At 41.9% G+C, this 14,416-nt stretch overlaps 1 protein-coding gene across 1 annotated transcript in view; it reads right to left on the bottom strand.

Annotated features, from left to right (window-relative positions):
• Window positions 1–899: 899 nt before the first annotated feature.
• Window positions 900–14,416, bottom strand: part of TENM3 (teneurin transmembrane protein 3) — a 660,303-nt gene continuing 646,786 nt past the window's right edge. The window contains exons 26-28 of the mRNA XM_004389020.2: window positions 12,201–13,812; window positions 5,327–5,457; window positions 900–1,696 (exon numbers count right to left, since the gene is read on the bottom strand). Coding sequence (XP_004389077.1) covers window positions 941–1,696; window positions 5,327–5,457; window positions 12,201–13,812 — 2,499 coding nt within the window. The 3' untranslated portion in view covers window positions 900–940. The remainder of the gene's footprint in view (window positions 1,697–5,326; window positions 5,458–12,200; window positions 13,813–14,416) is intronic.

The following is a 14,416-nucleotide window of genomic DNA, read 5'->3' as shown; positions in this document are numbered from 1 at the left end:
ATACAAAAATATGAACACTTCTGGACATTATAGGCATAAGTTGTTATATCTCTACAATATAATAATTTATACTGTACAGCTATAACAGATAACAAAAGGTGCAATCCTTTTAAAAAATCACACAGTTCACATGTTTTTATCATTTTATTTTTAAGTATAAACTTTTTAAACACTTTACATAAATTAACTCCTCTGAGACTAATATTTGATGTACAGTAAATCGTAATTCATATAAAAATCCATAAACAACTGGTCTCACATAATTTACAAAAAAAATCAGGGTTTCCTTTGCTCATCAGTGACAAGGATTCTAGTTGCCAGTTTTTTCCCCAAGGCAAACCATGTTAGCATTGTAAAATCCGTTATTAAATCCCCGCCGTCGCAGAGGTCACTTGTGCCAATGTCCTTTTACAAAGCAGCACAGGGAAAGCAGCTGGGTTGTCTATAAACAGTAACTTTGCCCCACATTCTAAAACTAACCGATAATATATCACATCCTATGCAGAGAGACTACTTCTTGTAAGCAAAGGTCAACGATTCGGTAATATTTGGAAACACTGTACGAATTTTTACCTTAGTTAAGGAACAGACAGCCTACCACCAAAGGTTTAGGCCTTTTTTTTCCTTTCTTTTCTTTTCTCTTAATACTTTCAGTCCAACTGAGTGCAGCGATATGCATATGTAAACATATTCTTTAAAGCCGATCACCTTTAAGGTCATTCAGAAAAAGAGTTGTTCTTTTTTTATTGATTTTTTTTTTTTAAGAGCAGTATCATTCTCCTGGAAGGCTCTTCGGCCTGGAGAGTCCAATTTAGATTGTGCTACAGAAGAATCTGAGCAAAGGTGTGGTTTAGGCTCAAGAGAAATGGCAGCAAGCCGGCTCGGCCGTCTTCTAGAAGAGGACGCGCGCCGTCTCCTCCGCAGCCCAGCGGCCAGGGTGTTACCTCTTGCCGATCTCGCTTTGTCGGAGGAACTGGATGTTGTTAGCGCTGTCGGCCAGCTCCGGGTACTGCTCCACCGAGAGTACGTAGTACCCGTCGTAACCCTGCACCTTGCCGGCGCTCAGCAGCTGCCTCTTCTCGCCCTCCGTCCAGAGGCGCGCGCCCTCTTCACCATCGCGCACGCGCTGCTGCTCGCGCGCCCAGGCCCGGGCCAGCGCGCGCTGCCGCGCCTGTTCCAGGATGCGCGCTTTCTCCTCGTCCAGCGTCATGCCGTAGCGCACGTGCAGCGCCAGCGCGCCGAACTGCATCTCCACGTCGGCGAACCTGCGAGTCCTGCCGTTGACCACGGTGGTGGACTGCGACACGGTCACATTGATGCCATTCTCCAGGGCCTTGCGCCCGCTCGTCAGCCGCAGCGTGCCCAGGTCGCTCTCGGGCGTGGTGGTCTTGATGAAGTAGTGCGTGTCCTTGCCTTCGATGGTGAAGTGCAGGTTCTCCAGGTAGAAGGCGTTGTTGAGCACGGCCGCCACCTTGATGCAGTCCTCGTTGGCAATGTTGAGCACGTTGGTCTGCACGCGGCCCTGGCTGACCGCCAGCATGACGCCCTTGCCGATCAGCGACTTAACTGTGGCAAACCACAGCCACGACTGCTCGCCGCCGGCCTTGCGCCTGCTTACCTGCACCTCCGCCATCTTCCCCAGGGACAGGAAAGCCTTGGCTTGCCTCGCCACTTGCTGCTGGACTCCAAAGATGGGCTGAAAAGAACAGAGAGACGGTATAAGGCACATCTGGAGTACATGGTGGCCGAGGAGCCAGGCTCCCTGGAGAGGCTGCCGCTGCTGACAAGAGGAGTGACCTCGGGGGAGAGCACCAAGGCATTTATTAAAGCTCCACCTGTATCTTTAGAGATGAAGAGGCTTAAAAAACCCCGGGTGGGGGAATGCATTCAAGATCCCTTCCCCTCAAGTTGATCCAAATGTTTTTTGAAATGTAAAAAAGGTAATTCCACCATGTATTGCATAAAATCTTTTTAGTTTCTAATAAACATAAAACCAAAATATTTATGTTTTTAGGTTTTCACTTACAATACCTAGATGCTCTTTTCCCACACCCACCCCACTTGGGGAGCCCAGCTAGTCAGGTGTTCCTTCCCAGCAGCTTTCTCCGTGGGAGGCAGAGGAGAAAGTGCCCCAGAGAGAGAAGGATTTGAAAGGCTGGGGATGCTCAGGGCCATATCACTGGGTCCCACTTTATATGCTTTAATTTAAGTAAACTGTTCCCTTGCCTGGTGAACGCAGTTTTTAGGTGATTTTCACCAGTATAACTGCAGAACTAAAATGTACAAGCATGAGTGGACAGTGGGACAGCTGCAAGTGAGTGTTTATCACTTTAGGAAAACAATTATTTTCACAGACTTGGGGACAGTGGGCCATCTTACATTGGCAAATGTTTTAAATTGGGGACATCTTAACTCAGCCATTTCTTATACTACCAGATGTTTGTCTGGCCAGTGTTTCCCAAATGGAAACATCTGTTTCAACTGAAGCAATGAAAGAAACATTTGTTCTTCTGCACTGGGGGCAGCCTCAATGTCTTTGCCAGCGATTCCCTAAGCTGTCCTTATGGTGTGCTTCTCTCGACAGAGACCTTGAACCATAAAGGCTGCCTAGGAAAAAAAGTTGGCAAGTCCATTTGCACACTTAGACTTAAGTGTTTTCAGACATGTTGGAAAGTCATATATAATTATGACATGCTTCTTCAAACACATTTAAAAGGAAACTTCAGTATGTCTTCATGGCACTTTATCAGTGTAGATATATTTGTAATTAGAAATGTTAGCATGGCTCCCAGACCTTGAGACTTGATGGGTTTTGCTTTTTAAATGTAAAGGTGACATCTGAAAAGGAATTGCTTTGAGGTTAAGTATCAAGCATGTACCAGAAAACAGAGGGAATGGCACTGTATCTACTGTGTGCGTACGTGTGTGTGTTTTAACCATGATTGCCTTTTCTCTGTATACAATGAAATTATAGGAAACTGCTCAAAGGGGACATTAATCTCTCTTAGAGACCCTGCACTCTTCTCTCCTTAATGTTATGGGGTAACCCAATTTCTTGATCTCTAATTATTCTCGCTTTAAGCTAGAATTCTGGTGTTTTGTGGTGCAGTTCTTTCTGAGCTCTGAGTGGTAGGAATTAAAAGTGCCATTTTCTGAAATAGCAGCTTTGACTGCAATTTTCATTCGATTTCTTTTATTTGTCAAAACAGCTACAGACCTCCTGATCTGTTATTTTCAGGAAAATTCCATAAACACATGGCTGCAGGTAGACACTTTTTTTTTTTAAAGCCATTATTATTATTTATGGAAAGCAAACAGTAAACAATAACAACAGATTCCCAAAGGGGAAATGTTTACCCTTCCCCAAATTACCCACGTCCATTCTTTTTTTTTTTAATTGTTGTAGTTTAAATGAAGTTTACATTTCAAGTTAGTGTCCTATAAAAAAATTTATACATACATTGTTATGTGACCCTAATTGCTCTCCCCATAGTGTGACAGCACACTCCTCCCTGCCACCCCTGATTGCCCATGTCCATTCAACCAGCTCCTAACCCTCTCTAACTTCCCATCTCACCCCCGGAAAGAAGCTGCCCGTTTAGTCTCTTGTATCTAGTTGAGCTAAGAGGCACACTCCTCACGAGTATCACTTTATGTCCCACAGCCCAGTCCAATCCCTGTCTGAAGAGTTGGCCTCGGAAATTGTCTTAGTTCTGGGCTGATAGAGAATCCAGGGGCCATGCTTTCCGGGGTTCCTCCAGTCTCAGTCAGACCATTAAGTCTGGTCTTCTTACTAGAATTTGAGTTCAGCACCCCACCTTTCTCCTGCTCCATCCGAGACTCTCTGTTGTGTTCCCTGTCAGGGTGGTCATTGGCGGTAGCCGGGCACCATCTAGTTCTTCTGGTCTCAGGCTGATGCAGTCTCTGGTTTATGTGGCCCTTTCTGTCTCTTGGGCTAATACTTTCCTCGTGACTTTAGTGTTCCTCATTCTCCTTTACTCCAGGTGGTTGGGACCAGTTGTTATTGGCTGCTTGCAAGCAGCCATCTAAGATGCATCAATTGGTCCCACCATCTGGTTGGGACCAATTGTTATTGGCTGCTTGTAAGCAGCCATCTAAGATGCATCAATTGGTCCCACCATCTGCAGTAAAGGAGAATGAAGAACACTAAAGTCACGAGGAAAGTATTAGCCCAAGAGACAGAAAGGGCCACATAAACCAGAGACTGCATCAGCCTGAGACCAGAAGAACTAGATGGTGCCCGGCTACCGCCAATGACCACCCTGACAGGGAACACAACAGAGAGTCTCGGATGGAGCAGGAGAAAGGTGGGGTGCTGAACTCAAATTCTAGTAAGAAGACCAGACTTAATGGTCTGACTGAGACTGGAGGAACCCCGGAAAGCATGGCCCCTGGATTCTCTATCAGCCCAGAACTAAGACAATTTCCGAGGCCAACTCTTCAGACAGGGATTGGACTGGGCTGTGGGACATAAAGTGATACTCGTGAGGAGTGTGCCTCTTAGCTCAACTAGATACAAGAGACTAAACGGGCAGCTTCTTTCCGGGGGTGAGATGGGAAGTTAGAGAGGGTTAGGAGCTGGTTGAATGGACATGGGCAATCAGGGGTGGCAGGGAGGAGTGTGCTGTCACACTATGGGGAGAGCAATTAGGGTCACATAACAATGTATGTATAAATTTTTGTATGGGAAAAAATTAAAAAATTAAATTAAAAAAAAGACCCCAGACACCACTCACCAAGGTAGGATGCAGAACATTTTCTTAATAAGCTTTGTTATGCCAATTGACCTAGATGTCCCCGAAAGCATGGGCCCCAGACCCCTACCCTGCAGGTGAAGTCTTAACCACAGGACATTTTATTTTTAATTTTTCCCATGAAACACTGCTAATACTGTAAAGAAGTTGAACATTGTGGCATTGTTTGTGGGCTGCTAATTCGTAATATGCATCCTCTGCCCTCCTGTTTATTGTGCCTTTGCCTTCAGGTCCCAGGTACCATAAAAGTATGTTCATGCGGTTCTCTGTAGAAACGCGGCACTCAAAAACAAGCTTCTGCATTTTATTACCCTTTGATAATGATTTTCTATATTTTTTTTAGCATCACTAAAACCAGGTCAAGCCTGTTTAACAGGCCTCTGTTTGCGGAACAGAAATGCAGAGAAAACGTTGTTTCTCTTCCCTAAAAGAATCAGAAAATTAAAAACTCTTTGGTACAGTTTTCACAAGGGTAGTTTGACTAAATATGGGTAAATAAGACAGCAGTAAGCTATTTATCACCTTTCATAGTTTTGCTTTTGGTTTCTTACCGGTATATCATCCCATTGCTGACTCTTCACAAGTTCGTAAGAAGGCTCTGTTAAGTCAAATTTGGGAACAGGGAATCCAGGAATAGCATTGTGCAGGTGGAAGCCAAATGTCACCAGCCAGCTGTTAACATCTAGGAGAAAATGTTCAAAATGAAAGGTGTTAGAGTTTATTTTGTGCTTTTATAAATTTAAATTCTTACCTTAAAAAAAAAAATGCAAACCAAACCGAACTCACATATAATAACCTGAAAAATAGCACGTTTACCTTCAGCTTACAGTTCAAAACCTAGTGTCTATTTTTAGACATGAAGACAACAACCTCAATAGCAGAACTATGGCAAGTGCTACAGAAAATGCAGAGTAATAGATACTCACTTAGACTGAACAAACTGCCATACACGCTAAGTTGCATCCTGTGTTGGGAAGAGTGATAAAAATGGCAATAACAATGCAAAACAGCATGAAAAAGACATAGTTGTAGAAAACAAATGAAATTTGTTTTGTAGTTAGTAAAAGCTGGTCTTAAATGGGAGTTGTGTGCTATTAGCCTTCAAAACGATTGCCCAAGGATATGCGGACTTTTGCAACCCATTTTCTATTAATAAAGATCCTAAATTCAGAGTATTAAAATCAACCATTGATTCTTAATCAAAGATGAATGCTGAAACCTGGCAAAACTGGCCAAGGGCACAGAAGTTCTGATCACCATCAGTTATGACTTCAAAGGCTTGCTGTGCACAGGTGGAGACAAACTTTTTGGGGGAAAGAACCTGCAAACCTATAAAATGGTATTTTAAAATATTGCCATGTGACTCCAAAAGCCATTAAGCTCAGAATAAACCTTTTATTCTATTCTGGAGGTTATAATGTTACAGAACTACTCAGCAGGCTTGCAGCTTTATGAGTACAGTTGGGTGCAGATTATTTTATATATTAAGCACATTGCTGGAAAATTTGAAATTGCATTTCACCTAATATATTTTATGCTGTTCCATCTCTCTTTTGATGTTTTTCAGAAAATGCTGCTATAGCATTCCCTGCAGTTCACGTTGCTAGGAGAGGATGAATTTAGGAGCTGTGGGCTTTCCAGCTTTGCAGTCAGCCCCTGTCAACACCTCTTAAATAACCAGTGGTAAACTGCTTGTCAGAATGATGGAGAGCTACTTGTTTCCTGTTTCCTCCTCTAGAGCATAAACTTTCACCTCATTGCCAGGCTGGCAGGTCCTTTGTCCAGGCATCATATGGCTATGAAACCAGTGGTATTCTCCCTATTTTAAAAGGGATGATGGTGAGGGAGATAAATCCCAGGTTCATTGTGTAGGATGGAAAGTGATACCTTTTTTTGTGAGTGTATATACAATTACAAGTGGTACTTATGTTTTGTGGAAAATTCTTTCTCCCAAATGTTGGAGTATTTGGGACAAAGGTTTTCCTATTCTGAACAAAGTCTGGGTAACAGGGAAAATCAGAGAGTATTAAGTATTGAAAAGTATTACCAAAATAATGGGACTTGAATGCAGATGGTTATTGAAAAACCCCGAATGAGAATACCATAAGGCTGTTGCTGAAATCAGGATGGTAAAGGAACGGACTTTCAGTTGATTCTCACTGAAGATAAATAGAAAAGCTTAGCAGTCTGGAAAAGTAGGAGGCAGATGTGAAATGAAAAGGGTGCTGTACTGAGAACTAAGAGAACACACATCTTAATATGCCTCAAATATTGAGCTAGAAAAGAGGCAGCCTGGAGGAGCATCTAATACAAGTCAAAAGAAAAATCAAACCAAAACAAAACAAAAAAAGAAAACAGGAAAGAACCCCCTTTCTAGAAACATAAATGCAGTGGGGAGGCTAATTATGGTAGCGTAATTCAGGACTAAAAGGTGGAAGCAGAAGGAACCAGCTTCTTGGAGTAGAGGATGAGCGAAGTCAGCTCACTAAAGAGAACTAGAGTAGTCCTTGAAAGGATCTTGTCTCCATTTTACATCTTGGCTGTTCCGTGGTGGCAGAAGTGGGATCGATGTTTTTATATCTGTACAAAACTGAAGCAGTAACATGCACTAAACTTGGAAATATCTTAAATTTATATTCCAAAAATTACCCCAATTGGTAGAAAAATTAGTATGCCTATTAGTAATGTCACTGTTCAAGAGCTGCACTAAATGGCAATAAACACAGTGATATAAGAGGACAGAAGAAGTGAAAATAGAAACAGGGTCCATTGGCTAAGCATCCGATGAAAGAAACTACTTCATTATTGTCCTGAGGTGATGGTGATGAAGAGGGAATTAGAAATCTCCCAAGGATGAGATGCTGTGCCACAATGTTTTGTTTCATATTGATTCCCTCCATTAGAAGTTTACACATGCTATAAAAACCAGTATTACAAGGCAGGGCCAAGACAACAGAGTAGTCAGACACTTCCTGTGGTCCCTCTTACAACAAAGACCTGAAAAAACAAGTGAATCAATTATATATGACAATCGAGGAGCCCTGAACATCAAAGACAAAGTTGAGGAATCAGACTGAGTGGCAGGGGGGAGGTAGACAGGGTTCAGAAGCAGCAAGGAGTTGCCAGACCTGACCTAGCCGGTACTGGCACCCTTGCAGGCTGGATCGGCTAGCGCGCAAGGGGTGAAGCAAGCAGTAGTGCTCGGGATGCGTTTTCCACACTAGGAGAGACCGAGGGCGGAGAGTCTGCTCAAGCTTCCGGAACCAGCCAGAAATGGTGCCCAATGAGCAAAAGTACAAGCATCCAACCTACTGTGTGGATAAAAAAAAAAAAAAAACCCTTTTGGGAAGTACCTCTCTCCCATTTACCTGTCTCCTCCCCACTCTGCTCCAGGTCTTGGTCTGGCTCCAGCTAATGTGGCATCCCCTGGGCCAGAAGAAGGACCCATCACGCACCCTGAACCACTCTCCCAGCTTTGGAGAGGAAACAAATTAACAAACAGGAAAAAAATAATCTACCAGCTCCCCTAAGCCAAAAACTCAGGGCAGGCACAGCCCCTTTGCCTAGGCACAGGCATAAGGACTCCACAGACTTTGAATGCCTTTCACCCCTGTGTAGACCAGTGTGGGCCCATTCCAACAGCATAGGGTCTCATTAGCACAGTACAACAGGGTATATACCTGAAGCCTATTTTCATCTGTATTAGCTACAAGGGAGAGTGGCAGATTTGTGACATTTGACACTGCCCTGCCCATTAAGCAGGGTCCTCACCCACATCAGGGGCCTGAGGACTGGTGGCTCCACCCACTCCACCAAGCCACCCGCGACAGGGGTCCAAGAACAAGTGGTGACTCCCAGTCCTTACAGCCAACAGCATTGGGTGCCCATAGTCTAGCTGTAAAACCCACCTACCTATGCACTTTAGGGAACAGCGACACGCCTTCCACCCAGACACTCAGAGGCAGTGGTCAGCCCCCTGCCTTGATCAGTGCCAGATACCCCTACTACGATCAGATACCTGTGCCTACTTCAAGGAACCCTGCCCATCTAGGACTGTAGGTGAGAGCATGCACTGCACACTTGGTGACCGATGACCTGGACACCTAAGCTGAATCCACACAAGAAAAGTAAGTGGACTCCTGGGCTCACATACCTAGTAACAGCTCTAGCCACCTGGAGACAGGACGTGAGAGCTTCAAAGATGCCAATAATCAAACTAGCTCACACGACCAGCCTATTTGGGCATATCAGAACAAAACAAAACAAGAAGCTAGGATATAGTAAGCAAACAAATAAATAAATTATTGATGGCTTGGAGACAACAGTCAATATCAAATCACATAAAGAGGCAGACCATGATGGCTTCAGCAAGCCACCAAAACAAAGATTCAAGACACCTGCCAGAGGAAGAAAACTTCCTGGAATTACCAGAGGTAGAATTCAAAAGATTAATATACAGAACTCTTTAAGAGATCAGGAAGGAGACCATACAAAATGCAGAACAAGCTAAGGAACACGCAGACAAAGCAATAGAGGAACTTAAGAAGGTTATACAGGAACATAATGACAAATTTAACAGGCTGCAAGAATCCATACAGAGATGCAAACAGAAATCCAAAAGATTAACAATACAATTTCAGAATTAGACAACTCAATAGAAAGTCATAGGAGCAGAATTGAGGCAATGGAAGTCAGAATTAGTGAGATTAAAGATAAAGCACTTGACACCAACTTATTTGAGGAAAAAATCAGATAAAAGAATTTTTAAAAATGAAGAAACCCTAAGAATTATGTGGGACTTTATCATGAGGAATAACCTACGAGTGATTGGAGAATCAGAATGGGGGGATAACAGAAAATACAGAGAGAATTGTTGAAGATTTGTTGGTAGAAAACGTCCCTGATATCGTGAAAGATGAGAAGACATCTATCCAAGAAGCTCATTGAACCCAACACAAGGTAGATCCCAAAAGAAAGGCACCAAGACATATTATAATCAAACTTGCCAAAACCAAAAATAAAGAGAGAATTTTAAGAGTGGCTAGGGATAAATGAAAAGTCATCTACAAAGGAGAGTCAATAAGAATAAGCTCAGACTACTCAGCAGAAACCACGCAGGCAAAAAGGCAATGGGATGACATACATAAAGCCTTGAAGGAAAAAAAATGCCAGCCATGAAGTATATATCCAGCAAAACTGTTTCTCAAATATGATGGCAAAATTAGGGCATTTCCAGATAAACAGAATTTTAGGGAATTATAAAAAACAAAACCAAAATTACAATAAATACTAAAGGGAGTCCTCCAGTTAGAAAATCAATAACATCAGGTAACAACCCAAGACTAGAACACAGGACAGAACAACCAGATATCTACCCAGATAGGGAAGTCACAAAAATAAATCAAAGCTAAAACACTGAAAATAGGGAAACAGAAATGCCAATACGTAAAAGATGACAATATTAAAACAAAAAAAAAAGGGACTCAATAATGTAGTCATAAATCTTTCATATGGAGAGGAGGTTCAAGGTGATATAAAGAAATGAAAGATTGGTTTAAACTTAGAAAAATAGGGGTAAATATTAAGGTAACCACAAAGGAAACTAACGATCCTACACATCTAAATAAAAAACAAGAAAAACATAAAGACTCAGCAAATAAAAAATGAACAATAATGAAAAAGATGAAAAGAAAATACATAAAGAAAAATGACTCAGCACAGAAAATTAAGTGGAACAAAGAAACTGTCAACAACACACACACACAAATACATCAAAACGGCAGCACTAAACTCATACCTATCAATAATTACGCTGAATGTAAATGGACTAAATGCACCAATAAAGAGACAAACAGTGGCAGAATGGATGAAAAATCACGATCCATCCATATGCTGCCTACAAGAGATATACCTTAGACTTAAAGACACAAACTAAAACTCAAAGGATGTAAAAAAATATATCAAGTAAACAACAACCAAAAAAGAACAGAAGTGCCAATATTAATCTCTGACAAAATAGACTTTAAAGCAAAATCCACTACAAAGGATAAGGAAGGACACTATATAACGATTAAAGGGTCAATATACCAGGACATAACCATAATAAATATTTATGCACCCAAAGACAGGGCTCCAAAATACATAAAAACAAACTCTAACAGCACTGAAAAGAGAAATAGCTCTACAATAATAGTTGGAGACGTCAATACACCACTTTCGGTGAAGGACAGAACATCCAGAAAGAAGCTCAATAAAGACATGGAAGATCTAAATACCACAATCAAAACCAATATTACACATTTATAAGGTAGTTACTATTTATAAGGCAGAATTACATATATTATTGTATTTTATGCTATAAGTAGGCATTATTAAACCCATTTTGTAGGTAAGGAAACAGAGACACAAAAAATTACACGACTTGCCTATAAAGCCATATACAGTTTGTAGGAGGAGAACTGGGATTTGAACTTCAATTTTGGGACTCTGAATGCATCAAGCTTTCTGCTCTCCCATGTCACTTCCCTTCCTTAAATGACTGAATTCCATGTTTGTTATGGATTAAATTGTGACACCCCCCCCCCAAAGAATATGCATTGTAAATCCTGACCCCTATACCTGTGGTTATAATCCCACCAGGGAGTGGGTTTTCCTTATTATGTTAATAAGGCAGTATTAGTGTAGGGTGTGTTGGTTAAGTGCTAGGCTGCTAACTGAAAGGTTGGAGGTTTGAACCCATCAGCCACTCTGTAGGAGTAAGATGTGGCAGTCTGTTTGTGTAAAGATTTACAGCCTTGGAAACCCTATGGGGCAGTTCTATTCTGTCCTATAGGGTCGCTATGAGTTGGAATCAACTCGACAGCAGTGGGTTTGGGTTTGGGTATTTTAAATTAATCTTTGCTGAGATATAAAAGAGCAAATTAAGCAAGCAAGCAAGCAAGCAGAGATGGAGGAAGACAGACGCCAAGCAACATGGAGACTGCCGAGGAACAGAAGGTAAAAAGAGACATGGCCCTTGCTTCATTGCCAACAGAGACAGAAGGCCTTCCCCTAGAGCTGGGCCCTGAATTTGGACTTCTAGCCTCCTAACTGTGAGAAAATAAATGTCTGTTTGTTAAAGCCACTCACTTGTGGTATTTCTATTATAGCAGAAACTAACTAGAGATAACTAAGTTATAACTAACTATAGATAACTAAGACAATGTTATTTCAGAAAGTTGTGGCCTTGGGCATTGGTAGGCAGAATAGGATTTAACAAAGTATGTGTTTCCCCTTCCTTTTATTTCTCCATAGAGAAACACATTTAAAAATTAGGCATTTGAGATTTCACAAGTGTAAAGTTAAAAAAAGAAATTCCAGTTATTCATGTGTCAGTTTAACAATAACAGTAATTTAGCACTTGGAAAGCAAAAATGTTACGTTTACCTGTGATGTAGTCTTTCACGTCATGGATTTTGCTTGCAGGATTGTTGTTCCTAAACATATACAGGTTAAAAGGAGCTGGGTCTTTCCCAATTCTTTTCCAGATTTCTATGTCAGGTGTTGTCCATCGTCCTGCCAAAATGTCATAATCTCTTTCTCCAAAGTGGATTAATTTGGTGAGTGGGTCATACAAGCCACCATGAAATCCGATTACCAGCTGAAAGTCAACATTGGAGTCAAAGTAGATTTCACCATATGCGGTGTACTGAATCTGTTTTAGCATAAGCCCATTGCTACTGAAAACAGCCAATGGTGTCCCTGTGTTGTCTGATGCAATGTAGAATTCATCCCCACTGCTGATTTCCATGGCAAAAAGATGTCCTTGGAGATCATAATAGAGGGAGGTAATTTCTGAACTCGAATGGTTGTAGACATGTGTAATCCTAGTGGGATAAGTTAGGTCAGCATAAAAAAACTGCAGGTGCTGTCCTAGACTGGTTTTGCTAGAAACACGCCTTCCCAGGCCATCATAACGATAGATCACTGTCCAGCCACTGCCTTTACTGTAAACTCGAGTTAGAAGCCCCTTGGAGCTATACTCAAAGATCTCTGTGCCTCTCTGACGCAGGAAACCATCTTCATCCAATCGATACTGAACATCACCCAGTCGAGTGATTCTGTCTCGCAGGTCATAGCGAAGAGGCGTTAAGCGTGCACTGCTACTTGGGTTCAGCAAATGGAGGTTTCCATTCAGATCATAGTTGTAACGCCACATGATCTTTTCATTCAGGTAAACTGTTTGGAGCTGTCCATCAACGTCGTATTCATAAGCATATTTGGTAGTGTTGGCAAAGGGCCCTATTTTAATCTCTCTCTTGGTTACCCGGCCCATGTTATCATATTGGATTGTAATCCAGTACATGAGTGACCTGAATATCTCATACTGAATTTCCTTGATGCGACCATGAGCGTCAAAGTGCTTGGTATAAGTCATTACAGCTGTGGAAATGATCTGGTTAATATCATAATATATCACTCCAAATTTTCCAAACTGCTCAACTTTACCAGAAATGTCATCAAACTGGTACAGATCAATGGGCAGTGGGGTTTCGTTGATGACACCCTGCATGCTGGTCACTCGAAAGCTGTTGTCATAGCTGTAGTCAAATCTCGCATTTACCATCCCATCTTCACTAAAGCGGAAAATCTGTCTGTCAATCAGGGGGCCAATCTGCCTGTATCTAATGGTGCAAATAAAACCATCACTCTGGAGGTTTACAGTTTTTAGGACTCCTGCTGTTTCATCATAGGTAAAACTGACTCTTGTGCTATCATACAAAATTTCTGAGAGCCTGGTCTGCCTTCTATATTTGAATAAGACCCTCCGACTTGTACCCAAGAAAGCCGTCTGCAGAAGCAGCCCTTCCTCGTTGTAGTCTGTGATGATGGAGGCATTGCTTTCTGGGGGGTTGTACATGTTCCGGTAGTAGCCAATGGATCGGATGGTCTGCATGGTGTGGCGAGCCACACTGGGCATGGTGATGGCAGAGAGCCGGTCCCACATATCGTATTCAAAGATGTATTGCCGCTGGCTATGAAGCAGAAGAACCATGGACTGTAACGGGAGAACACATTGTTATCCAGTGTTTGTGAATGGGGAAGCAAAAGCAGATTTAGTGACCACAAATACAGAGAAACATTCTGCTTGAGAAAATAATTTTCATTTTAATTGAGCTATCCTTGACTTTACACATTGTTAATGATTCCCTGCCTAATTTGCTTGGATGCTTAACTGTGAGGGGTTCTGCAATTAGTGGCTCAAGATTCATAATGTGCTACTTTGTCATGATTGTATCATTCTTCTTCCAGGCATGCACAGCCAAGCAGCAGATTGTCAATGGATTTGGATAAGTCATAATACAGGCACCAGCAAAGCTGCTTTAAAGACAGCATTTCAAGGAGGAAAGAGCATATGGGAAATGCAATCCTATTCATAATTAGCAACTATTAATAAGGTGGCTTTTCCCCCTCATTTGATTGAAGATCCGTTCAAATCATCTTTTAATTCCCAGTGCATCAGAGGGAGAAGCAAAGCATTCAAAATGTTATTTTATGAAGAGGAGGCATAAAATCAGCCCAAAATAATGTGTACGTAAAACACCAATGTCAACAAACATTGCTAAATTGATCACATGGTGAATGAGAACTATGAATGCCTT

This window comes from Trichechus manatus, unplaced genomic scaffold, assembly GCF_000243295.1.
Source record: "Trichechus manatus latirostris isolate Lorelei unplaced genomic scaffold, TriManLat1.0 scaffold00230, whole genome shotgun sequence".
Taxonomy (NCBI): Eukaryota; Metazoa; Chordata; class Mammalia; order Sirenia; family Trichechidae; genus Trichechus; species Trichechus manatus.
The sequence above is the reverse complement of the archived record's forward strand: the minus strand, read 5'-3'. Positions and strand labels throughout refer to the sequence as shown.